Source organism: Barbatula barbatula, assembly GCF_947034865.1.
Source record: "Barbatula barbatula genome assembly, chromosome: 12".
In the NCBI taxonomy this organism is placed as follows: Eukaryota; Metazoa; Chordata; class Actinopteri; order Cypriniformes; family Nemacheilidae; genus Barbatula; species Barbatula barbatula.
Genome location: NC_136775.1, coordinates 4598324 through 4624066, shown reverse-complemented (window position 1 = coordinate 4624066; position 25743 = coordinate 4598324). Strand labels below are relative to the sequence as shown.

Sequence of the window (25743 nt, the reverse complement as noted above, 5' to 3'; positions counted from 1 at the left end):
TCTAAGTTATTATGGCTGAAATCAAACCCAATCAGTTTGATTGATAATTGGAATGCACAATGAAAAGATGATTTTTGAAAGATTTAAAAAAACAACCATAAACAAACTTAAGCCTATATAAATTATTACAAATAATGAATTCACCAAACGTACCATATCCATTGCATGAATTTAATCACATTTGTCATTATCATTTTTACTCAAATACAAATATCTGAGGGACTCACATAAATCTATTGACTTCTTATGGGGATCCCCCCGGCCCCCTTAAATTCAAAAACTGCCCATAAATGTAGAAATTACTGATTTAGCAACCTTTTAAAATAGTTACGAATACGAAAAGAATACGTTAACAACATTTTCTTCTTTTTAGCTGTAATCAAAATATTTAGATGTCGGCACAAAATATATTTTTTAACTCATGCACCTTCCAATCAAAAGATTAAAGAAATAGCTCTCAAAAAAGAAAATTCTGTCATCATTTAGCTTCTCACCCTCGAGTGGTTCGAAATCTGCATTTCTTACTTCTGATGAACACAGAGAAAGATATTTGGAAGAATGATTATAACCAAACAGTTTTAACACTGCGCGCCGCATGGACAACATTTTAAGTTACAATGGATCCTAAATGCGTTTATAATGTATTTTGTTGTCCCGCCTCAGGTGTTGGCACCATTGACTACCATAGTAGGTAGTTTTATAATTTTCTTTGCTCTGTCTAACACAAAATTCTTTGAAGAATGTAGGAAAGTAAACAGTTCTGGGGCACTTTTGACTATTGCCATTGTTCTCACTAGTCAATGCTGGCCGAGAACTGTTTGTTTACAAGCAAATCTTTCCAAATATCTTTGAAAAAACTCGAGGGTGTGTAAATGATGACCTTTTTGGGGGGGGTTAATTGTCCCTTCAAGATTATAAAATCATATCTATTTACAGTAGAGTATAGATGTGTGATTCTGATGTATAAAAAATTACAAGATAAAAGACTGATCAGCGACATTTTGTGTAGAAACATTTACATTGACAACATTCAGTTTATTTACAACAATTCACAATCTGATGTCACAACATCAGTTTACAAAACAGAAAAGATACATTTACAAAATTAGTGTTCCGACATCAAAAGAGGTAGCTAACAACAGTTTTAAGGCATCTAACTGTATTGCGTTAACAGCAAATAAACTGGGGCTATACATATTTGAACACTGATCTGAGATCTGTCACGGCTGCTGAAACTGCAGTCCCCAAATGTTTTTGCTCCTGCAAAATCCAGTTAAATCTTTGAATGCTACAGTCAGAATTCAATCCTCGACATGACTTGTGATGCTTGCAGTTCTGTTTGACAGGTCTCCTTTAATGTCCCCAGGACTCTGTGGCTTCCTCTGATCTGGTTGTGCTTACTACAGACTGTGGAGATCCTGCATTTGATGGCGAGATGTTTAGACTGGCCAAAACCTCATGTGCCGTTTTCCCGAGCATGCCCTGAACGTCGCAGACGAAGCGGTAAACGTAACGTTTGCCTGCTGTTTTGTGAATTATGTTTTTGTGGTAGTAATAACGCAGACCACGACTCAGCTTCTCGTAGTTCATTTTGGGCTTGTTCTTACACTGACCCCACCTCTTTGCTACCTGTAGGTTTGAGGGAACATGGTTAGTGTCTTAACACAACCAATAAGTTAAAGATTGTATTGATGCGAAAATAACATGTGCCCTCTATTCTAAAATGTGAGCATTTTCTTTAGTTTGAAGACTAAATTAGAACCAATGTGTTTGATTGAGGAATGAATCTCACCTCTGCAGGATCTGACATTTTAAATTCCCAGCCATCCCCGGTCCAGCAGATGAAGGTGTGGCAAGAAGAATCCAGCAGAAGCTCCAACAGAAATTGCCAAAGCTGAATAGGTCCGGATCCTAGAGTGCAGAACAATCAATATTAAGTTATACATCGTGATAAGACCACCATTTCATAAAAACAAACAAAGACCTTCTATAACAGAATCCCTCACCTGGATAAGCAGACATTGGTGTGGGGTCTCCCTCCCTGTCTGATCTTTGAGATGGTACACTACGTCTTTTGACCACACGGGGGCAGAATGTCTCTGAGGGTTGAGGAACCGGAGATGAGGAGGAGGATGGGGGTTGTCCAAGCATGGATGTGCAGTAACCTGGTGATGGGTAGTCGGACCAATATGGAGACCTGCTTTGTTGGTCGGCTTCATATAAAGCATATGTTCTCTCAGCATCACCTGAATAAGAAAAATCAAGGATTAAGTATAAACTCAATGATCATACACAGATTCATATAACAGCAATTTCACTGTTTTCAGAATTTTGGAGATTTCTATTTACATTTGATTTAATACTAACCCAAATGTTCCAAATTATTAGTGACAGATGATCTTGGAGCTTTCCCGTGTTGGTAATGACTGCTGGTGTCCATTCCTGAGCCGAATGGACCGTTTTGGGCTGTAGGACACAGAGGGACAAGGTTCTGGTAGGTTTGAGCAGTCTCTTGAAAGCCAACCTGTTGTCTATCTGCTATCATTCCCTCTGGAACTTTAAAAGAAAAACGACACGTTACTTACAGGGTTTCAAAAATGTCTGGAAGGAACTTCAACAAAGAAGAAAATGTTTTGTACAGATATACTGAAATTCAATACTCACTATTCGTGTATGATGCCCAGCAATTAAACTCAGGGAACGAGTCCAGATTAAACAGTCCAGAGTCTGTGGAACTGACCGTCTGAGTGTGACCTAAAATCCAAGAGTGCACACATTTGTATGTTTTTAATCATTAAAATTCCTTGTGTGCTTTGTAAGATTTCAATGAACACTGCTGAGAGAAATTTGCGAGAAAAAATGTGTTTACCTTTGGAAGCGTGCACATGCTCCTTCTGGGGCTCCGAGTATGTTTCTGGATACTGGTGCTGGGCAGGTCCTTTGCTGTCTAACAAAAAGGACAGGTCTTCACCACTGTAGTCTGGAGGTACATTATCAAAGATATTAAATGAATTAGAGACAGCGCGAGATGTGATGCATAGAATTAACAATGGACCGGATCAGATTAAAGATGTTTCATATCTGTGCAACTCAACACCCAAAAGTTTTCTTCACCAGTCTGAACCACGCTGGGATAAAGGAAACGCTATAAAGAGACTCTCTGACAGGGTGATGAAGAAGGCTATAGGAGACAGGGTGCTAAATCTGTTTGAGGAGGAAGTCTGGAGGAAAGGATTAGGAAGAGAGGGAGGGAACAGAGAAACGGGTGTATCTTTAACCTGACCACCCCGTTTTTTCTACATCCCTGAATGGGACATTCCTAAATCTCAGAGCATGCACAGCCTGACACCCCCTTTTCCTGATGAGCTTTGAATTAGTGCACACAAACAAGATGTCAAGGTCTAAATTTTGGGGGTATGACAGGGTTGTTGCAAATCTGCCTTTACAGCTGAAGGACAAAGGAAATGTTTTGCACAGATTCAGGAAACAAGGCCGGAGGAGCACTACAGCTCACAAAATGTGCTGACTTTTCCCCTTGAGGGCTGAGTGAATGCATAATAGCAATTATGGACATCTATATTATCAATTATATTGAGAATCCGTTATTTTTATAGTTCAATTTCAAATACCATAGGGTTATGAGATGATGGATAAAAAGAGGAAATTACCATATGAACTGAAGTCGAATCCACCAGGAACTTCTTGGGTTCTGAAGTCTTCTGTGTAAAATCCAGCTTGATACGTTTCCATCTGCAGAAAGAAAAATTCGTTTCATTTGAAATGATTTATTTTTATTTTAGATTTTAAAAAGGATACATTTGAAGTGTAAGTTATACAATTCACAATAAATGTATCGTTACATCACAGATTCATGTATTGTATATCATTTTATAATAAATTATCATTGTTTGCACAATGGTCCACTATCTTCAATATCAGCTAATGAATCAACACTTGATTGATCAGATAAAAAAATCTCAGATTTAGTTCGTATGAAATAAAAAAGATGATCTTACCTCAAGTTTCTCACAGTCTTATTCCAGATAAGGATTTGCTGCACCCCGAAGCGCTGTTTTACAACTCCGTTCACTGTTGGTGCTCCACTCGGGCCCGTTATAAAGACGCAGTGCCCGATGGGGCGTGTCTCCGCGCGCCCTGTGAAGGAATGCGTCGTGACTGCGTTTCCCTCGTGACGTCAGAAAGGAGTCACGACCACAGATTTGTTACCCTTTCATTCATAGAAAATGTGTCTGTGGGGAGTTGAAATAAAGATTACAAGACGTTCAAAACAAATAAACAATGTTTGGATTAAACGGTCTGTAGGCCTTTGGCGTTTAAAAAACACTTAAGGGGAACACACAATGCAACAAATGTGCACTACAGCTAATCCGAATAATAATATAATACATTTGACAGGACGTATTTTGTGCAATTATTATAAACAAGAAACGGTAGAGACTTTAGACGCACACCCCACTTTAAACTTTTGTGCACGAGACAGAAAGGTTTTTCACAAATTAAATACACAATCGAAAAATTGGCTTAAGTCACAAGTTGAAAGTGAGGGGCCGCTATCACTAACCCTTCCGCATATTTTAGGTAGGCTGGGAGACATTTTCAAAACTTAAAAAGTTAGAAATAAGATCAATCAGAACCAACAACTTTGCCTTTATGAGGCGTTCGTATCTTTAAAAGCCATTCATGAGAACAATAGACTGTAAAGTTCCGAGTCGAGCAGGCCTGAAATCACGGCGTGAGTGCTTTGGACAGATAAGACCAGCCCAAGGGTCTTGTATAAACAAACACCTCAGGCCATTTTCCTCCGGCGCAGAAAAAATACATCTGGAAAAGTAAGTTGCCAAATCGTGCAAGCAAGGCATGAGTCGTGATTGAAGCGACCCGCACACCTAAGAGGATACAATCAGTGTCAAATTCCCATGACACCTCCACACACCCCTGCTATGCGTCTAATTTAACATTTGTGCCTAAACGATGTGTTTACACTGGGAGAGCACGTTCATCCCATCTAAACAAATTAATGAACCGTAAAATCTCAAACAAATGATTTTCACATCTATTTTTAAATGAACTGTTCTTTAATACGTTCATTCATATTTATAAGGGCGTTCAAAACGCACGCATTACGTTTGCGTGCATAACGCAGGGAATATTTTTGTATTCCAATTATGTTTTCCATTTTATTTTATTCGCTCATTTGTTTATTATTTTTGACGGCAATTGAGTGATAACCCCGACAAGACGTTTCATGTCATCAGTTTGGGGTTTGAAAAAACTAACATGCACTATAAAAAATAAAGATTTTTAAAATGTTCTTTGTCATGGTTCTATAAGAAAAGGTTTACATTCACAAAACCTTTCTGTTGCTAAAATGTTTTTTTTCTGTGGCAAAGAGTAAAGTAGACTATATGGGTAATGCTAAGAAAAAGTTAAATAAAAACCAAAAGTTTTGTGGTGAACCAAAAATGATTATCCTGTGTAGCAAGGTATAATGTGCGATTTCCTGTTGTTTTTTGCGATGTGTTTGGGGAAAACATCCATCCACCAATGAATCCATATACTGTGTGTATCTGCATTTTCTTGTTCACTAACTTTAAACTTATCCTCCAAATGACTCAGATGTTACATTATTAAACTCAAAGCATGCAGAAAGACAACATATGTATTTTAAAACCTCAGTATTCATGCTGCGCAACTGTTTGTAATATGTAAATTTGTTATCAGGGATTTTGGTTAAACGAGCGTTCTGAGAAGTTAACGCAATAGATTTCACCAATAAGGAACAGCGCTAGATGCTTTTGTGTGACTTCACTTCCCAATTTTAGAAAGGAGAGCTCAATGTGAAAAAAACTGTTACCATCCGGTTATGGTCTAAGCGAAAATAGTTGCAGCAATGGTTTGCGCCGATGACTAAATGCGCCTGTGCACACACGTCGATGCGTTTCAACTGGGTTATCAAAGTGCCTGAGTTCACGTAGCTCGAGTTTACCATAGTATTTCTTCATGAACTCCAAAGAAAACTGCAATGGACTGTACTATTAAGGTAGGCGTTTGATCTGGTTTATTGTCTGTTCTGAAAATGAGTAGAGAGCGCTCAACCACCCACACGGTTAGTGCGACTACTGGTGAGAGAGGCAAGGCGGTGATGCAGGTCCCCACTCTTTCCTTCTCGTACAAAATTTCCTCTTCCTTCCCGTTCGTGGTTGAATGTCGGCTCTTTAATAACACAAGAAACCGCTACAACTTTTAGTCTCAGTTAAAAAACGAAATGGTGGCCAGAGCGCGCGAGAGAGGGTATGCACAAATTTGTGATTAAATTTGCTTTAATGTTTTTGAACAATTACGCACTGGTGTAGGCCTACGCAGTGGTGCATTTAATATCTTTTCCAAGACTGTGAGGCACATTTTGATGATTTATTTTACAATAACGATCGAAAGAACGAAGAAAAACGAAGCAATTGCAATCTGGAGAACAAAATAAGACTATCGAATATGGCACAATTATGGCGGGCGCTCTCGAAGCAGGTGGCTTTATGGCGCCAACAACATGGAATTACTACGGAGACTTTAAAAATCACGGATCGTATTGCGTCGGGTATTTTCACTTTGTATCTTTTCGTAAAAAAATTACTAATATTGTTTAGTTTGAATGTCCAGCATATAGTTTGAATGTGAACATGGCATGCGGCTTAATAATCTAGGCAGTGGCTTTCCACAATTTTATGCATGTTAAAAGTGCATTAGCCTATACTTTTTTTCTTATAGGTTGTCAAGAGTAAAACACTATTAATGAAGGTTACAGCCATAGGCTTTTCGTTTAGACCAATGCTTAAACAAGTATGGGCCTACACACAAATAGTGATGAAACAACTGTCCATGCGTAAAAGTTTAATAAAAGGAGAGGGCTAAAAATGTATTAATCTAAAACCTCAGTCGATATTTGTCGTTTTGACATTCCAGTAGTGTCATCATTATTACAAAGTTTATTATTCTCAGGCTATTGTTTGCTGATTTGTGTTTTATTATTATTGTCATCATTTCCTTCACTTTGGAGATGTACTATAATTGTGGCCGTTTTTGTTCGAATGCTCGTCACCAACAGAGCACTTCATTCCACAGGCGTTTATGAATTTCTTAAATACGGCATCTTACAGGCACCTCTATTGCTAATATAAACGTAACCCCTTTTATTATTTATTTCCATCTAACGAATGACAAGAATACGACTATCGAAATCGACGTTTTGCAATTATGTTTTGCCGCTGCGCCTTTACGCGGTGAATCTGTAGCCTCCCCCTCGGCAAACAAGTGCAACGTTATTAAAACGTTGTTTTTATCATTACATATGTTTTCATCCCATGCCTGATTTAGTTCTATAAGGAATCATTTATTGCTGAGCGCTTGTCAGGTGTCGTTATCAGAACTCAGCAGGCTTCCTGTCTCAAACCTCAGACTTTCCGCACACACTTCCGCACCCTCCGTTCGAAAAGGGCAACAAAGACTGACAAAACAAAATTGATTCGATAGATGTGCGATGCCGATGCATTGTTCAACATTTCTATTAAACCAGCCGTAACCGAACGGCCCAACGCGTTTGTTGTGCTGTTATAATGAAGACTCTCTTCAGAAAAGCGCCCCTCTCCACTTCTACACCGACGTTGCTGATAAAAAACTTGTGAAACCACAAAAAAAAGTGTTTTGCAGCTCAACGCGCAGCTGCGTGTGTCTTTGCAAAATCAGCACGCCTCAGCATCAACTTCTGCTTTTCTCTCAATCTCGCAAACTCAACATGACAAACAGAAGTTTTCGCTCCTAATATATTAGCAATTAAATGATCGCGCATAGGAACACAAGATAAAAGTTTGAAGCGCATTTATTTTTTTACGTTAAATAATCTTCTTGATTTTGTTTCATTATATATGTTTTTTTTATTTCATTAACTATTTTATTAAGCACACACAAGCATTAAAAAATGAACAGTCGGTCAAAGTTATTTATTTATTTTATTTTTATTTATTTAACAACGAAATCCAACCGATTTTTTTCTCAGTCCTGTCAGTTCCTGCTTGGGTTGAGAAATATCAAAATAGGCTCGTCTTTGGTTAAGTGCAGTGACTGCAAACTGTCAGCCAATCAGATATGCTGCATTATTCGATGCAGCTGCGTTGCAAAAGATCACGATTTAATTCAGAACGAAATTCGAGTGAGGTTTTGGGTTTGCATGTCGAATAAATGTTTACCGTAAAATTAGCGATCATTGCTAGGCAAAAATATAGTCATTCATTTTTATACGACGAGAAGAAAAATAATGAACGAATAATAAGTATGATCTCAAAGTATTAGATTACTCAGAAATACGCATAGGCCTGCTCCTGTTATTTCAAACCTGTATGACTTTCTTTCTTCTTCAGAACACAAAAGACGATATTTTGAATAATTGGCAACCCATTTACTTCCATTGTTTGGACACAACGCAATTCTGAAAGACATTTCTCAAAATAGTTTGTGTTACAGGTCTTGAACTACATGAGGGTGAATACATTTAACTCTCTCTTTAAATAGTCAGACGTGACTACTTTAACAGCATTTATACAGAGGCTAAACAAAGCTAAAGTAGCTTTAAGCGAAGTTACAACACAGCCCTAAGCATTAGTATACTTTTACTCTTTCAACCTCTGCAATTTACTGTGATTGTCACCCCAACATTTCTTTAACCTGACAAACCAGCGGTCACGGGTCATTTTCATATATCACTGAGATGAAGCAAGAACCTACACATCTGAGTTTTGGTGTTTCGTAGCCTGCCTGCATTTTTTAAGTTTGACCACTAATCTAAGGTGCTTCCTGCATCAGGCATCCGTTTCTAACCTGTACAGAAATAAGAGGAGGGAATGAGGGAAAACGGCTGGGTTTAACCACACACACATACTATCCTCTAGTAAATTTACACATTGTCAGAGCACACTTGAGATCCACCCTTTGAGGGCGATTTGTGTATCCAAAACCCAACAAGAAATATTGTAAAACACAAAGATTGTACGACAAAACAGTCTCCAATGAGCATATCTTTGGCAAATTTACTTGTGACAAAATAAGTGGACATCTGTTGCAATTGACCTGAAACACCTCATGCATTTGTCACACGTGTGAGTGGCTCAAAGGAAGGCACAACAATGCCATGGTTATCATGTTTGTGTACGTGCATATTTATCTTGTTGTTTTGATGCAAGCTGTGCCTTAATCTCAACGACCTTGATCCTGACATTCTGCACAGTTTTTTATTTGCTAAATTATTGCGCTTGGTTTCTCAACAACAGAGTTTGGTATGAAACACATTGAACAGGAAGTCAGTTGTGGCATTGGTGGCTACGGTAGTTTATGTTTATCATTTGAGGAGATAGCAATAGTGTGTACGTGTGTGATTGTGGTTTCAAGGGTGCAATAGGTGCAAAAATGTATTTAACTGCTGCTCCTGTCAGTTACCTGCTGTCAGGTGTATAAGTCTCAAGTGTTGTTAAAGAACAGGGTGATTTATCATTCATTATTATCATAATTATTATTAACTTTAAATTGTGAATGTGTACATGTTTCACAAAGTATTTAGAGCGCTTCACAATTTGTGCTGCACTATAATCGTATTCACCTTTGCCACACAAGGCAGCACCAGTTTACTCATCTGCACTCTTAACTGAGGATGTTCATTGCAGTTTGCAGATTCATATAGAAGATCGTTTTGCACAAGCGACGCCAGCTCTGAACTCAGTCATGTTTTGCGTTTGCTTTCACTTCTCTACCAGGGCTGGATTATTTCATGCAATCTGTCAGTCATTGGGTTTACATAACATGCCTGATGAGAAACGGGTGTAGTGCCATTCACAACGACTTTAAGATACAGGATTTTATAGGTAAATTATGCCACTAGAAAGCAGTTAATGAATCATTCTCGGAACACATCAGCAATGCTCTCGAATGTCAGGTGAATGGACCGCGCAATGAACGAATACCTCCACCCTGTTTGGTGACCCTCAACCTAAATGCATTCAGAACAAATTTGTTTTTCAGCTTCAAATGACCCACATTTCTACCACTCCTTTGTTTCCGATCTCATGCCCCATGCCAAAAGGTTTCACTGCACATGGGGGCCAGATTTCCTGTAAGCCACCAAAAAAGCTCAGCGCTGACGTATTTCTGCTTTAAAGACAATACCGAAGCCATTTAAACAAGCACTCTGAATTCATCTTTAACACAAACATTTATTCACACATAAACACTGATGTACATCTGAACGTTTAAACTAGCCTTTGAAGCCTCTTATTTTCTTCTCAAGGCTTCTACATCTGAGAGTCTACATCGTAGTGTCAAATGTATGAATGAGAGCAAAACAACCATCGGCAAACCCTAACATTTCCAAACTGACTCGCAACTAATTGACTCGTGCTATTTGACTCAACACCCTAAACCATTTCGGTAAACGGGTAACGGATAAATAGTGTTTCAGTTTCAAGACAAAATGTGCTCTGCTAAACGTACTTTAGAGAACATTTGTAAAATCTGATTAGAAAGATACATCATAGCGATAGGAGTAAGAACACGCAACATCCGCGTTCTGTCCTTAACGATTTGTTCATTCACACGACTCGTATTTATGACTTGGTTATGTATTTGTCATTTACCAATCAAAGCATATCTTCCACAGGAAGCCCTATCGGTGGTGAGTGAAGACCAGTCCATATTCGAGTCACCCTTCAGTGGTCCTCAGGCCATGCATTTGAAGGGAGAGATCGGCTCGCCTGCAGTGTTTAGACAGGGTTCTGAAGAAAGCTCTGAACCTACCGAGCCGGACTGGACAGGATCGGCCACACAGAACCCTGCAAAAAGAGCAGAACACATCAACGGAACCAGGTGAGGAGAACTAGACGCTGCAACACAAGTGTATAAATCACAAAATACAGCACGTTAGAATTGAACTGTTTCTGTGCTGTCGCTCCATAACGGACTAGTTTATTAAAAAAGACAATGTTGTTATAATAATTTTTCTTCCGTGGAATACCAATGGAGAAAAGGTGTGTTTTTATGCAATGATAGCAGACAATGACCACCGGCTATGAAGATCAAGTCATTTAATGGCTTCCTGTATTTTAGTCTATACCCTGAAAATCAACCCCCTTTTAAGATACAGCATTCACGTAATCACAGTCACATGACATGCATTCAAATGCCATGAATGTTCGTATGTGAACATGATTAAACAATGTTTGTGTAAACAGTTTCTTTAACATCATAATGCATTTAGCGTGTAAATTCGGAATGCTCCGTTCCTTGTGTGTAGCTTTGGATGAAAGCGTCTGCTAAATGAACAAATGTAATGAAGAACGCAAACCTGCATACTGACATTGTTTATCATACGACAGTCGTGAGTCCCCGGTGGACTGCAGTGTTACGAGAAGAACCCGACACATGAGCAACAGCGATGGGGGGCAGCTGGCCTATCAGGCCTCGTACCCTGAGCAACGGAGCAGCCCACAGTCCACCACGCCGCCCAGCACCACCACCACAGAGGAGAAGAGGGTCATTGTACCGGCAGGTAAGATTTAATGGTAGCACTTTATTTTACAGTCCTGTTTCCCATGTACATACCGTGTACTTATTACAGCATATATAATAACTGGGTAATGACTAGGGACTTACCCTGAACCTGCCCCTAAACTTAGACTTATATCATGTAGTTACCTTATACTACCCAGTACTATCTAAGGTTGGGACACTGTGGGTACACTATAGGTACACGTACTGTAAAATAAAGTGCAACCGATTTAACAGTCTTAATAAAAGAGTGATCAATTTATTCAATTTTGATCTGCCATGAAGAAGTTGTTTCAGAGGCAAAGCAAGTTAATCTTAAAACTTTTTTTAAGAAAAGTGTATAGGCACAGTAAGGGGAGTCATAGGGTGTGTACGCAAAGTTTATAAATATTTATATGCCACTTGAATCTTTTTTTTGCCTTTGCACAAAATGGGCATTGAAATCTGCATACACAGTTTTCCATCATTTGTACATCAGTCTCCAAGAACATGTATTAAGAAGGTAATAAGGGGTTCGATTTCATGCTTCGTAAGTTAAAACAGGAAGCATTTGACCATTAGAGAGAAGACTAGTTTTAGAAATTGGTCAACTGTTGGTTAAACCCATGTAGAGGTTGTCAAGATGCTGTTCTCAAAGAAATATGTGGCAAGTATGCACTAACCACAGCGTCTTGCGTCACTCAGGAACTACATGTGTGGGGGGAAAGCACAGCTTGGTAAATGGACATTGTAAAAGCGAGAAATAAACATTGTGCCAACACACTTCCTACTTCCTGCTCTTCTAAGATCCCGGTAGTCAAAGCCAAATCACCAGACTACTGCATGGATTCCTAAAGAGATAATCACTTCTAGCTCACATGCCAATTACGATGTTTGGGGGTCTTTGGGGAGGCACTTTAAGCCATTTTGAAGGTCGTCGTGACAGCATTAAAAGTGGGCGGAACGGTGGAGTCGCTCTGTTTGACATGTAGAGCGGGGATACTTGCTTATGTGTCACCCGGACCAAACAATTGCAGTGCTCACAATACACGGATATGATGTCATAGATCCTGTAAATAAGAAGGGTTTAAGAGAGTAGCTTATAATAGTACAGCACATTTACAATAGTTCAGATAGCATTAGAGTGTGCTTGGGAATTTACTTTTCTCTTACCTCTAATTTGAACTGCAAAGCACTCATTTTTTCCTTCCTTCCGTTTCACGTTCAGACCCAGAGGTTTGGACACAAGACCATGTACGGCAATGGGTGGACTGGGCCATAAAGGAATACGGGCTGTCAGATGTGGACATGTCCCTCTTCCAGACACTGGATGGAAAATCGCTCTGCAAAATGACCAAAGAGGACATGATGCGTCTCACTTCCACCTACAACACAGACATCCTGCTCTCCCACCTAAACTACCTCCGGGAGAGTAAGGGACTTTGCCCGTAATCCATATGAATAATCCATTACTAATTGTTCGTTTTTCCGAGAACACACTGGGAGAATTTATAAAAAAAAAAAAATTTGTGGATTACTGATTTGAATGTTATGTACCTATTTATATATACAGTAGATAAACTGTTTGTTTTCTTTCTATTCACTATTTACTCAGGTAGCCCCACCTTTTCCTACCCCACAACCCCAACCAATACACAACCACAACCCAGGTTACAAGTGAAAGCCGGTAAGTCAAACTACAAGCGAAAGGCTAAAGTGGCTTGCCACATAATTCTTTAAAGGGAATCTATAAAATAAATACAAATGTTGTCATTTACACACCCTCATGTGGATCATAATTTCGATTTTGCCAATGGGGGTCAATTGTTGGTTATCAACGTTCTGCCAAGTATCTTTTTTGTTCTGCGGAAGAAAGACATTCATGTTTGGAATGACATCATAACTGAGCAAATTATGAATGTTCATTTTTGGGGGAAATATCCTTTAAGAACACGTTCTCAAACAGCAAAAGCTTGAGATGTAAACAGAACATTGCTATGGAAGAAAAATAACAGTTTTCTATAGGTTCCGCGCACATTCCTTAACGCAACATGAATATGGCAAAACTTTAGCAGCCAAATTGTAACTGTTGGGTTTGTTTAAAAATTGCAATAAAATCACAAGATGTTGTATGTTACAGTTATTTAACCACAGTTAACCATGATTTTACTTCACATTGTTCCGCACTTTTGCACCGCATTGTGTCTGAAAAAACCTGTGGTAAAATCAGCACTGTGGCTTGTCGGACCTAAACAGGATACCAAATTGAATTTAAACAAATACTTTAAACAACTTCTCACCAAATGTACAAGACACTACAATAAAATACTGCTGTGTTCTTACATTCGGCACGGAGAGGTGCATTTAAGGACTGTGGTGTTTCTGTAATGCTCAGCGCTCAACCGTTACACGGCTTTCGAATTGTTGCACTTTCAGAGAGGAAACAGCTGCATCAGGACAGGAAGCAAGGGGTGTAGACCTCAGGTTAGGACACAATCGACTATTCTGTGGCAAACAGAATCGGTTGAAACAAAAGGACATTTACCCTGAGGAATTGTGTGCCATCTTCTGGCCTTCTTACTGTTCGCCTCTTGGCTTTGTTCTGCCCTGGGTTACTCCTTGGGGATCTTTAATGCAAGGCTTCCTTCCTTCTTCGACGGCCTTCTCCCTGCTCTTTAAAGCATCTTTTCCTGTAAAATCTCCCTTTGTTAACCAGTCTTATCTTATTTTGCCCTTGTACAGAAAACAGCTTTGAGGAGATCGGCAGAAGAAACAGTTGGTCCTCAAGTGCATTGCCAGCTGTTCCAAAAGGTAATGATACTCTGCAAAGCAATAAGTCACAATTATACTGCATTATACATGGATATATATATATATATATATATATATATATATTAATGTATACATATGTACTGCATACAATAATACTTTTTTAAACTACAGGTTCTCCGATTGAACATCAGCACAATACCAGAATTACAGAGCCTCCACCAAGACCTGCGCAAGGTTGATATGTTCTCCTTTTTAATTCAATACTTAAGTCAATGAAACTATCGGTCCTGTTACTCCACATCATGAAACATCTAACTGGTATTTTATATTTTTGCAGACCCCTACCAAGCGTTAGGCCCTATCAGCAGCCGCCTTGCAAATCCAGGTAAGAACATTAAAGCGACAAAAAATCTTTCCTCATTTAATTACCCTCATGTCATTCCAAACCCGTATGACTTTATTTCTTCTGCTCAAGAAGAACAAAAGATGTTTGGAAGATTTTTGGTATCCGAATATCACCATCCCCTTTTCAACTTCCATTCGATAGAATCAAAACTGCTGAGACATTTCTCACAAGTTCTTATTTTGTGTTACATAAAACAAAGAGTCATAAACAGGTTGAGCGACATGAGGGTGTATAAACTGATGCCAGAATTTTTGTTTTTGGTGAACCATGACTTTAATAAAAGTGCATTCATCAGCGACAAACACCAAACAAATGTGGCCTTTTTAAAGTACGTAAACTTTCTGAGCAATTAACAGAAAGAATTTCTGGTTTTAGTCCATTCATAGCGGTAAAAATCAAACATACGACACAAGGACGATATGTGCTAAAACATTAGAACATAATTAGCATGACTGTTTGCCCGACCTTCTTCACACAGAAACGAAACCATTCAACACCAAGAAACGATCGTCCAAACAAAATTCTTACAACCTGCCCATCACCAGCACTGACAGGACCGTGGGTAGGTGTCTAGCCAACCCACATTCTGTTTCTTTAACCATACAGTAAAAAGGTCACATTTGGAGATAAAACTAACAGTTTCTATCCACTTTATACACCGCCGTATATATATCAAACTTGATCTGCTGCTAAAAATGTCATTTTCCATAACGAAGGCTCTGGTCAGATCCAGCTGTGGCAGTTCTTGCTGGAGCTTCTGTCTGACAGCAATAATTCTGGCATCATTACCTGGGAGGGAACCAACGGTGAATTCAAGATGACCGACCCAGATGAGGTGGCCAAGCGCTGGGGGGAGAGGAAAAGCAAGCCTAACATGAACTACGACAAGCTCAGTCGTGCCCTTCGCTACTACTATGACAAAAACATCATGACCAAGGTGCACGGCAAGCGCTACGCATACAAATTCGATTTCCAAGGCATTTCCCAAGCTCACCAAAACCACCCTCCAGATGGTGGCGTGCTCAAATACCAGGCAGAAGTTCCCTATGTGCAGACCTATCACAGTCACCAGCCAAAAATGAACTTCATGAGCACTCATTCAACCCCTATGCCGGTTTCTTCAGGGAATTTCTTTGGGCCTTCCAGCACCTATTGGAATTCTACGACAGGGGTGATGTATCCGAGCTCACCGATGCCACGACATCCCAGCACGCATGCTCATTTGAACTCGTATTACTAAACGGAGGAAGACATAGCGATCGCAAAGCCTTAAATCAGATCGTTTGGCATTCATAGCGATGTCTCTAGGCTTTATGAGGTTGCCAAAGAATATCGATGGCATCTTAGAAAGTGTTTGGTGGTTTTAGTAAAAACAAATCCACCAAACTTGGGGGATTCATATCCAATGCGAGATGTAGTCAGTTTAAATTTCTTGTAGCATTCTCCATCTAGTGGCATTTTTGTACAGTATATATTCATACCAAAGGGCTGTACTTCAGGGCTAAATTGTAAATATGTCTTGCATGTTACATATAAGGCTTTTGCAATTTTTTTTAATGAATTCATATCCAATGTTCAGATGTAATATGACCTTGGTATGCAATATCTTTGTACAGACTTTAACCAAATAACATAACTCCCATAAGTGTAACATTATATATTTCATACCAATAAAAACATGTAGCTCACTTAATGCGTTTTGGGATTTTGTTCGATTGTCCTGACGAACACTACATTACTCTTCAATGCATCACAAAAACTAGCCCGAGCATATTTCCAAAGACATTTTGTTGCGTAGTATTCCGGGCTTAAGAAAAGCATGCACAAGTGCCCAAAATGAGATAAGTGACTGTGGCAGAGAGAAAAGCCTGATACAGCATTAAGATTCTCACTTATTTGCCGGAGGAGATCATGTATTTACAAAACGCACTCTGTAGAGCAGTTTGTCTGTGTAGGGCTAAAGTAGAATCAGTGTGTTTAAATAGAAATATCTCAATACACCTCTGAAGACATAGTTATGTTTGTTATATTGCATTTCTGTCAAGATCCTCCAAAACATTACACTTTGGTCCTTTAAACGGCATTCAGAAAATGTTTTCCCATATGTCAGAAACTGCACGCAGATGCCGATAAATTCATCAGATAATTTAGAGAGCTTAATTTAACTCTGCACTTTAAGAGACAAAACCAAAAACTAAATCTTTACTTACCTGAGTATGTATTCCTATTTGAAATTAAATTAATAAAACATACAATTCACAAAGCAGTTACATTATTAATTTCATTTATCTTTGGCTTTGAATAAGACAAACAGAAATTCTCAATGTTTAATTATTGCTCGATCGAACATTAGGATGCAGATAACGCAATACATGTGACTCTTATTACGACTACATGAAAATACCTACTAGGTGCGAGAGCAAAAAAGCAATGGGAAGATAGTATTGATGAAAATGATTTCAAAGTGCATGCTGTGATTTATTACCATTTCTAGTGAAATTAAATGATTAAATGAAAGGTTTCACTCTTGACCTGAAATGCTCTTTGTTCAGTCCAGTCCAAATACCTCTTCAAATATTCGGCGTGGCTCTACAAGTGAATCTTCTTTCTCCATCACAGCCAGTTCTGTCACATAATAATGTTGGCCTGTATTAGGCACCAACGTTGTTTGGGCCATGCCTACATCCACCTCTATTGAAGGTGGAGGGACTAAAGTTGATGTTTGTTCTTCCTCTACAATTTTGAGATCAGATTCCATGGTCCAGACATCACTGGTGATCACCTTGCTGGTCCCTGTACACAAACGATCAGGAAAGAGTACGCTTGTAGGCTTGACATGGAAGTTCTATATGTTGGAAATCTATTTATTAAAATGTCTTCATTAAACCAACAGATCTTGATATCTTTAAAATCAGCTTTGAATATTCTCACCGGACAGATCAGAAACCAGACAGTTGGTGTCGCAGCAAGAGCACACAGAATTGACACCGTATAACTCTTCCCATCTAAAAAAGAAATGATCAGCTCATATTCTCATGTAACAACTGAATTTAAAAATATACAGAAACATTCAACTCAAAGCTCAATGTACCGCTTTGTTCCCTGGTTGTAGTTGCACAGCTTTGAACTTTGTGTTGGATTTATTCCTCCCACGTATATTTCACAATGCATGTACAGATGCTGAGAACAACAAACAGGAAACGACTTAAAGTGCACAACAAGCTTCTACAGGGTTTGCTTATAATACACACTTTGTTAGAAAGCAAGCACATCATTATTTTACATTTTTAATCATCCCATGGAACAGAAAAGCCTCCAAAGAAAACTGCACGATGTTCCTTTCTTCACTTTGTATGAACCTGGACAATCTTCTGCTCTTACTATCAGTCATGCACCTGAAATATAAAAGAACACACAGTAGTTGTTCTGACCACGATGGAGCAAAAATCGTAACCCTGACTGAACATAAACATTACCCGTGGTTTTCGATGACTGTATATCGAGGCATGGACAAATGAGAACTGTCAGAAGTCACATAGCAAGAATCCACAAAAAGCCTCTCGTCCTCAGAAAGAGGGGGACCGTCTGCCTGAAAGTACATGGGGTCACCAATGGTGTAAGCTTCAGTGGGGGACAACGGTTTCAACACAGCTGCAACAAAAAATAGAAAGTGTTACTGTCCGAAAGACAAAGTATTAATTCGAGTTGACACATTTGAACTAAACATATGAAGTAGCAATATAGTTTACAATCACGGGGCCTGAGCGCAACACTGTCCATGGTTTTCAGGGGTCTGAAGTAGCTCTGATATTCTACTTGGGGCGTGAAACCAATTTTGTACGAGTAATGATACCTGGAGAAAAGAGAGTTCGGTTAGACAATTAAAAAATACAATAGAAACAAGTTTTATCACCTGGATCTTACCTGTTAAAGTGACACTCAATTGCAATCGAGAAAGGCATGGCACGGCGAATAGGACCCGGGGAAATCTCTGGATAGTAGTGAAGTATGTTGGAATAAGAAACTCTGTTTCTTATCAACTAAATTGGAGAAAGAAAACATTATTATGTCAAGTTCATGCAAGAAACTGATCTCATGGGTTTTACATGACACAATACACATACACATTTTTCTGCACGTGTGAAATATACGTGGCTTTTTCCTGTACGGGGATGCCCAACCATACCTTTCTCTCACTGCCACACTGGTCCATGTCGTAAATAAACTGATGATATGTCCTCGTAGTCTTGCTGATGTCACACGTCCCCAGTTTTAATTTGCCACCAAGGCCCTCGCGTCCTAAAATCTGTTTGTTAACTTTAACAATCATTTTCTTCAAGTAACAATCGACGTTTATTCCGCGCGACCCTTTGCTGCGATGGGACGCTTGTTGCGCGGCGGGAGGGATGAAAACTTCTTTCGTTTCTTCCGGTAGTTCCTCGCGACCCGATCCATGCTCGGGAGAAAACTGCACTTTATCCAGAAGAGGTTCTCGAGAATGCTGGAATATGGGAAGTTGTAAATAAGAGGAATCGCGGCGTTTGATAGCAGTTTCGTTCAAATGAGTTTCAAAACTCCTGTTTAATGTTGAAGGACTTGGTGCAAATGGCACGCGCGACTGTGAAGCGCACACTAGGGTAAAAAAGACACCGAAAATACTCGCGGATGGTAAATAATTCTTCATTTTTCTAAACATAATTAGGCTTAATGAAGTTGCAAACTACCCATATAACAACTTCTTGGGAAACTTGGATCAACATTGAAATGAATGCACCTGTCCTTTGGATTAAGCAGCCCAACAGAAGATGCACGACTGACGTAATGTTTTGCGCATGCTCAGACAGCCGTCTCTCAGACAGTACGCACAGAGATAAGTCGCAATCTGTGAATGAAAAACCTAAATTGCGTAAGAGTAGCTGCATGAATTAAGAAATGCTTTTCACCTCAAAATGAGACGGAAAAGTATAGTTTGTATAATAAAAAAGAAGCATGTTTTTATTTAGATTTATTACCAGGGCCGGCGCTTCCTATAGTTGCCTATAGGGCCTCCATAACTGTGACGTGACTCCAAATTCGACGCACATAACGTCAAACTTAGGCTACTGCAAGTGTTTTGAAAGCATAAACGCAGCAGTACTCACATGCAAAACTCTTTAACAGTGATTTGGCGTTGTTTGTCAAAACCAAAGATTATTTTTACGCGTTTTAAAATGCTTTCCCATTTAAACTTTCTATAGATGTCCCAGTCAGCGCGCGCAAAGACGCCAGTTCTATACAGCGCAAGATACGCAAATTCTCTATGGCATGCCTTATATAAGTTAGGCTACTGTGAAATACAAGTTTATGTCAAAAACACACGACGACAGTATGTTTTAAGTGAAAGTAAACAGTCGGATATGTATCACTATATTAAAGTGACTGTTGTTATTGAGGATTAAAGTGTGAAAGACCCTCAGCTTCGCGATGTGTCATGATCACACTGTCGGGGTTTATATTCTCGGCATTACATTATCCCTTAATAGACTAAAAACTGCTTTTGTCGTCAATGTATGTTAATAAAACATCAACATAGAAAATCACGAACTGCTCTTGACTGAAGATGTTTTGTATATTTATTTTACATCTGTCTGTTTATTTAATTCATACTGTGAAGAAGCAGTTTTTCATTTCTGCATTATTAAGTTTCTTTGTTAAAATGAAACAGGACTGTTAAAACACCCAATTTACCTGATGGGGAAATAAGATTTAGTGAACCCATACTTTGGCCTAAATAGTCTGCAATTATTTATTTATTTGGAAGAGGAACACACCTACAGTATCCCTAAACATTTGTCCACCAGGCAAGAAAGCCTTAAGTTATAGTCCATAGGTCCAGTCTCTGATTTTAGGCTATAAAGAGAATAAACACAACTGAATTTAAGTCATTTATTTATGATGGTGCTTTCCCCCCATTTAAAATAGGCTTATATACAGGATGGCTAAAGTCATCCAAAAGAGTGAAAAAGTGATGGCTGTGTTACTTTAAAATGGTTGCAAAAAATAAATCCCGGAAATGTTATTTAGATCAACTATCATTAAAATTGTAAGTGTTTAAAGCGTACTAAAAAACTTTATTTATCCTTAAAGGTGGAGGGGATGGGGGTGCTGTGAGGGGCCTCCAAAATAAACTTTGCCTATAGGGCCTCAAATGAATGGCTCAGCTTATGATTTTCTGCACCAACATAATTTTTTATAGAATTACCTCCCACCTCCAGCATAAAAATGTTTTATACAACAAATATTTTTTTTCTATTTCTATTATTTTCATTATGTGATATAATACTAAGACCCTTATAAATAAATGACACAGAAACACATAGAGAACAGAAAACTCGTTGTGATAAACTAGCTATAGCTTAAATAGTGTAGGTTGCTTGTAACCTCTAAAAATGCATATCTATTCAAATATTGACATCTTGGTATTGTTAAGGATTATGTACGCCTATAAATTGCAATGCAAATAAAGATTTATTAAATTATTCTCTTCAGACATGCAGACACATCAGCACACAATCATAAAACATTGTTTTATTTCAAGAATGACATTACGCTCAAGTTTGTCTGCCCCGCATATTAAATTAAGAAGATCTGCCAATCAAGGGTCCTAAAACAGAAATAAAATAATTAAAAAACAATATCGATTTAAACAATTTGAATTAATAAGATTTGTATAAAGATACTTCTTACCTTAGAGAAATTTCATATAGCATTACAATGACCCCTCAGGCTTCTAGTATTTCATTATTTGCTTTAGTTAATGTGCATCTTTACTCCACTCCTTTGGAACTTGTTTGGCATTTAGAAACATATCTTCATTAATCACCATTGGTTACAGCGTTTTGTTTTGTACATCCATGCTCTTCTCTAAATCGTCGGGCTGCTTTTGTTTTCTGGAAATCTTCTCTGGAACACTTGCGTTGGATTTTGTTTCATCATGAGCATCATCCAATGATTCTACCATAGACTGAACGCTAGACTTCACCACAGTGTCAGATTTATTCGTGCTCTGGACATTCACCACATCCATATCGACACTCTTTTCCATTTGTTCCTCTAAAATAATCACCTTTCCAAAACGAACAGAAACATCCTCCTGAAACTCTGTTAACGTTGCCTCTGTACCTGAAATCACTTGAATTTCTTCATCTGCATCAATCACTAGCATGTCTTCGTTTATCTCTGAAATTTCCATTTGTTCTTCAATATTAGTTACAATCTCCTCTGTGTATTCCTCCTCCTCCTCCTCCTCCTCCTCCTCTTCTTCTTCTTCATTGAATTCTTGTTCGCTCTTAAACTTCACTTGTCCTGTACCATCCTGAGTATTGACCCATCCTTTCTTATGATGAGTAAATGAGAGTTCGGTTTTGTTTAAAACCCAGGATTTACTTGTTATCAGAGATTGAGTCACATGGGACAAAGAAGCTGGTAAATCAGAAAGAATGTAATTCATAAGCTATGCAAAATAATATTCATTGAAATCTATTTCTTATTCTACTTAAATCTAAGGAGGACAGTCTGAACCATCATGATGCAGGTAACAAGCACATGGATGCATCCATAAATCAGACACTTTTGTACAGGAGCAACATGAGTGAAAAATGTAAACACACACACACATACGTTTCCATTTTGTACTCACATTTAGGTTCAATTTCACAGGTTACTTCACAACAAGCACAAACAGACACATCAGTGTAGAGTTCTTCCCATCTGAAGACAAATAGAGAAAAAACAGATGAATGAAGCTTAATTGAGGTGATGAACAGATGTTGCAGAATTGTGTGAAATGATTCACCTTTTCTTAATACTGTTATAGGTACAAGATTTCGCTGAGGCACTTGCAGTGGTATTGTGAACTGATACTATGCAATGCAGGTAAAAGTGCTGTAAAATAAATTGGAAAAATGAATTAACACACATATACATTTCTAGACAGATACACACACATATTGTATCCAGCCTAGTAACGGGGAAGTTGTCACATTGAGAGATTGATATTACACTAGCTCCATGCAGTGTGACAACATGCCCCACTGTGCTGACTTCTTCAGTTTTGTTGCCCATTAAGAGAGATGTTTATTTCAAATGTACAGACTTTTGACTAATATTTTTTAAGGTAATAATAAAGTCAAAATATGTCCATAAATATAGCAAGTTTAAAAATGGAAACAATACCTTGCCTGTAACTTGGGGGAGTAAAAAGGCATCAACCGAAAACCTTATAAAGTTCGACTGTCTTTGGAGGAAGCGGGACAAACTTCCATGTCTTCTGCTACTCTCCATACACCTGAAATTGTACAGGGATTTCGTATTCGCTTTCATATTTTCTTCATGAAAAGCAGAACGGGCCAAATACAGTAGTCAACATTTGAAGTGGATCAAAAAGGTTCAAAGTTGTCCCAAGACGAGAACAATACCTATTCTTGTCTTAGGACAACTTTGATTCACTTTTTTTGATCCACTTCACATGTTGACTACTGTAACTTACCCATAATTGTGAATAATGCTGTGTTTTGGAGTAGAGTTTGGGTCTTTGGAAGATGCTGCATAACAGGAGTCAATGAATATCGTCTCACTCTTATAGACACGAGCAGCAGACACTTCAAAATACATGGGCTCCCCAAGCATAAAACTTTCATTCTTCTTGAGCTTTTCCCAGCGTTCTACAGTTCACACACAAATTAAGATTAAAGAACATCAATGTACCTTAAAGCATACACTGTATAGAGAGAGAGAGAGAGAGAGAGAGAGAGAGGGAGGGAGGGAAGAAGCTTACCATTACACACAGATATGGTAAACTTGGCCCTGCTTTCAAAAGTCTTGTGAAACACGTGGTCCCTTATCACGGGTAGGAAGCCCATTTTGTAAGAATAATGAAATCTAAAATGTAAGAAGGAGGGTGCTATACTGCATCAGATATCCAAAAGTCTTTAACCATCTTGGGATTTGTGTTTTACCTGTTGTAAAGGCACTGGATGTTTAACGTAAGCGGCACAGCTCTTATTACAGTCCCTTGAGACTCTGGCATATATCGTAAGGTGTTGGAATACATGATCTGGCCATTCATCATCTGAAGAAAATATTTTACATTTATTAATAAGGCACTGGTGTTACAAAAACTATTCTTCAAAGCATTCTTTACCATCACTTAGTAATAGTATCATAGTAATTTTAGTAACAATGTTTTTTGGTTGATCAATTACCATTTGTATGACCATAGCAATACTACCAATATCACGGTTAATGGTTATTGTAGTAAAGAGGTGGAAAATAGTAGGCTACTCTCGTGAAGATTTTCAAACATCTGTATTTTATCAGTGTTTTTACTTTGAAAAAATATTTTACTATTTGACTCGATTTGTGTACATTTATTACGTGCGTTTTTCTTATTTTTACTTCAGTAAAAAAGAAAGTAGACTTTTAACGTAGGCTACTTCTAAATGTAAGGCTTCTTAAGACAAAAAAATGAAGGCATATTTATAAAATGTAGTAGAGTATTAGCAAGCATGCTTCAATGTTGTGAAGTAGTTAATACAAAAAACTAATATTTGAAAAATGTTCAAGTAGGCCTACTTCCCACTTTAAGAGTTAATAATCCAGCGCTGTTTATGTAAACACGTGCCAAAAGTACTTTTTTGCCTTTTACGTCACAGCTTACCGTTAAAGAGCTACCGCACTCGTTCAGGTCGTAATGAAAATCGACGAGGTCTTTGTCGGAGCGCGTGGCAGAACACGTTCCCAAATAAAACCAGGACGGTGAACTCTTGAAGCCTAGCAGCATCCTATTCACACGCACCGAAACCTTACTGTACCCACACCAGACCTCCACACCATGAGTATTGCCCACCGGAGACACCTGGATGCGCCGACGGTTCACTTGAGCATGAAGAAGACTACTCAAAATATTGGGCAGGCGTCTTCTCCCGGACGCAGGTCTGAAATGATCCATGTTAACCAGCGGAACAGGGGCATGCTCAAACATCGGGAAAACGTGATAAGGACGCATCACCGGGGGAGGTTTTAGAAATTCACCGTCGCCTGTCCACGGCCTGAGCGCCCCTGACATGGGTTGCCCTTGAAAAGCTTTCTGCTCCAAGGAAGCTAAGTGGCTATATTTTGGGTGACCGTCAAAAATATCAGCCATGTAGGTTTTGCAGACGTGTAGTAAGGCTAACAAGTACAAAGGCCAACAAACACGTATGCGTCCCATCATAACGCAGAGAAAACCACCGCCGTGGGAGGACGCAAGGCACGTACGACAGTCACCTGTTGATGATGACGTATTGTTCAATCACGCAACACTCGCGCCTTACCGAGCGCGCGCCACCGCGTCTAATTTATTAAATTTACTCAATCTTTTTCATGTTCGTGAAAGTTAAATATACCATTTGGGCTTTAGTATAAAGGTTAATGTCACTTCATGTTTTTTGTTGTTGTTTCCCAGCACTGTTTGTAACGTTAATCACACTGCAATAAACGTTTTGTGAAATATAAAATCGGTACAAATTCACATTTTATTTTACTTTATGTTGAATGGAGTTTATGAATTTCATTATAAGTTAGTTAACCTTACAGGATCACCGATGACATGCAAAACTGCCATACAGAGCAAATATTATTACACAAAATAATTGTTGAGTGTTTTATAATTCTCGTTAAACTACGCAAAACTGAACCGTTTGTTCTGTAGAACAGACATTAAAATTAGCATCAGGTGATAAATAATATATAAAATAACGTCATATATATATATATATATACACATATATTTGTACGTAAGCAGGCATGCTTTTCTGCATTGTAATTTGATTTGCTGCCCTTAATGTTTAAGTACAATCTAATCGGTTTTATTATTTCAATTTACCATTTGCTATAGCTTATAAAAACAATGTAAAATTGCATTACATATTTGGATGAGTTTATAGAACGTACGTTTCCATGACTTA

General features: G+C 38.5%; 4 protein-coding genes across 6 annotated transcripts; 1 reads left to right on the top strand and 3 right to left on the bottom strand.

Moving 5' to 3' along the window:
• Positions 1 to 157: 157 nt before the first annotated feature.
• Positions 158 to 12522, bottom strand: etsrp (ETS1-related protein). Of its 2 annotated transcripts, none has more exons than XM_079469236.1 (10): positions 11411 to 12522; positions 10692 to 10886; positions 4017 to 4250; positions 3669 to 3750; positions 2870 to 2980; positions 2665 to 2754; positions 2368 to 2556; positions 2007 to 2246; positions 1793 to 1911; positions 158 to 1629 (listed from the first exon to the last, which is right to left on the bottom strand). In XM_079469236.1, the coding sequence occupies exons 4-10, from the start codon at positions 3748 to 3750 to the stop codon at positions 1354 to 1356; spliced, it is 1107 nt and encodes a 368-aa protein (XP_079325362.1). In that variant the 5' UTR covers positions 4017 to 4250; positions 10692 to 10886; positions 11411 to 12522; the 3' UTR covers positions 158 to 1353. The 2 variants fall into 2 exon arrangements, with proteins under 2 accessions (XP_079325362.1, XP_079325363.1); XM_079469237.1 differs by having other exon boundaries at positions 2870 to 2947; positions 11411 to 11596.
• On the top strand, positions 5781 to 16444 carry fli1rs (Fli-1 proto-oncogene, ETS transcription factor-related sequence). 2 transcript variants are annotated; one of them, XM_079469232.1, is made up of 10 exons: positions 5781 to 6061; positions 10715 to 10920; positions 11430 to 11602; positions 12809 to 13012; positions 13196 to 13267; positions 14323 to 14391; positions 14524 to 14586; positions 14690 to 14737; positions 15237 to 15320; positions 15475 to 16444. In XM_079469232.1, exons 1-10 carry the CDS (start codon positions 6044 to 6046, stop codon positions 15996 to 15998), a joined length of 1461 nt encoding a protein of 486 aa, XP_079325358.1. In that variant the 5' UTR covers positions 5781 to 6043; the 3' UTR covers positions 15999 to 16444. The 2 variants fall into 2 exon arrangements, with proteins under 2 accessions (XP_079325358.1, XP_079325359.1); XM_079469233.1 differs by lacking the exon at positions 15237 to 15320 and having other exon boundaries at positions 5783 to 6061.
• zp3d.2 (zona pellucida glycoprotein 3d tandem duplicate 2) lies at positions 13927 to 19601 on the bottom strand. Its single transcript, XM_079469235.1, has 10 exons — positions 18945 to 19601; positions 18683 to 18798; positions 18508 to 18611; positions 18235 to 18409; positions 18042 to 18153; positions 17850 to 17938; positions 17690 to 17763; positions 17325 to 17551; positions 14162 to 14402; positions 13927 to 14085 (listed from the first exon to the last, which is right to left on the bottom strand). Exons 1-9 carry the CDS (start codon positions 19452 to 19454, stop codon positions 14364 to 14366), a joined length of 1446 nt encoding a protein of 481 aa, XP_079325361.1. The 5' UTR covers positions 19455 to 19601; the 3' UTR covers positions 13927 to 14085; positions 14162 to 14363.
• Positions 19602 to 20969: 1368 nt separating this feature from the next.
• On the bottom strand, positions 20970 to 25111 carry zp3d.1 (zona pellucida glycoprotein 3d tandem duplicate 1). The gene is made up of 9 exons (XM_079468607.1): positions 24456 to 25111; positions 23755 to 23867; positions 23574 to 23677; positions 23286 to 23460; positions 22973 to 23084; positions 22593 to 22681; positions 22437 to 22507; positions 21485 to 22219; positions 20970 to 21401 (listed from the first exon to the last, which is right to left on the bottom strand). The coding sequence occupies exons 1-8, from the start codon at positions 25008 to 25010 to the stop codon at positions 21627 to 21629; spliced, it is 1812 nt and encodes a 603-aa protein (XP_079324733.1). The 5' UTR covers positions 25011 to 25111; the 3' UTR covers positions 20970 to 21401; positions 21485 to 21626.
• Between the last annotated feature and the right edge of the window lie 632 nt (positions 25112 to 25743).

Excerpts from the sequence above, each read along its gene's own strand:
- etsrp (XM_079469236.1), bottom strand. The coding sequence starts at position 3,750 with ATGGAAACGTATCAAGCTGGATTTTACACAGAAGACTTCAGAACCCAA. Across the intron at positions 2,755-2,869 it reads GCATGTGCACGCTTCCAAAG|GTCACACTCAGACGGTCAGT; the intron begins GTAAACACATTT and ends CTTGGATTTTAG. Across the intron at positions 1,630-1,792 it reads AAATGTCAGATCCTGCAGAG|GTAGCAAAGAGGTGGGGTCA; the intron begins GTGAGATTCATT and ends TCAAACCTACAG.
- fli1rs (XM_079469232.1), top strand. Across the intron at positions 11,603-12,808 it reads GAGGGTCATTGTACCGGCAG|ACCCAGAGGTTTGGACACAA; the intron begins GTAAGATTTAAT and ends TTTCACGTTCAG. Across the intron at positions 14,392-14,523 it reads ATTGCCAGCTGTTCCAAAAG|GTTCTCCGATTGAACATCAG; the intron begins GTAATGATACTC and ends TTTAAACTACAG.
- zp3d.2 (XM_079469235.1), bottom strand. The coding sequence starts at position 19,454 with ATGTTTAGAAAAATGAAGAATTATTTACCATCCGCGAGTATTTTCGGT. Across the intron at positions 18,612-18,682 it reads ATTGAGTGTCACTTTAACAG|GTATCATTACTCGTACAAAA; the intron begins GTAAGATCCAGG and ends TCTTTTCTCCAG. Across the intron at positions 14,403-17,324 it reads CACGCCGAATATTTGAAGAG|AGTATCATTACCTTTTGGAA; the intron begins GTATTTGGACTG and ends ATTGCTTTGCAG.
- zp3d.1 (XM_079468607.1), bottom strand. The coding sequence starts at position 25,010 with ATGATGGGACGCATACGTGTTTGTTGGCCTTTGTACTTGTTAGCCTTA. Across the intron at positions 23,868-24,455 it reads AGTGCGGTAGCTCTTTAACG|ATGATGAATGGCCAGATCAT; the intron begins GTAAGCTGTGAC and ends TATTTTCTTCAG. Across the intron at positions 22,220-22,436 it reads CTGTGAAATTGAACCTAAAT|CTTCTTTGTCCCATGTGACT; the intron begins GTGAGTACAAAA and ends CTGATTTACCAG.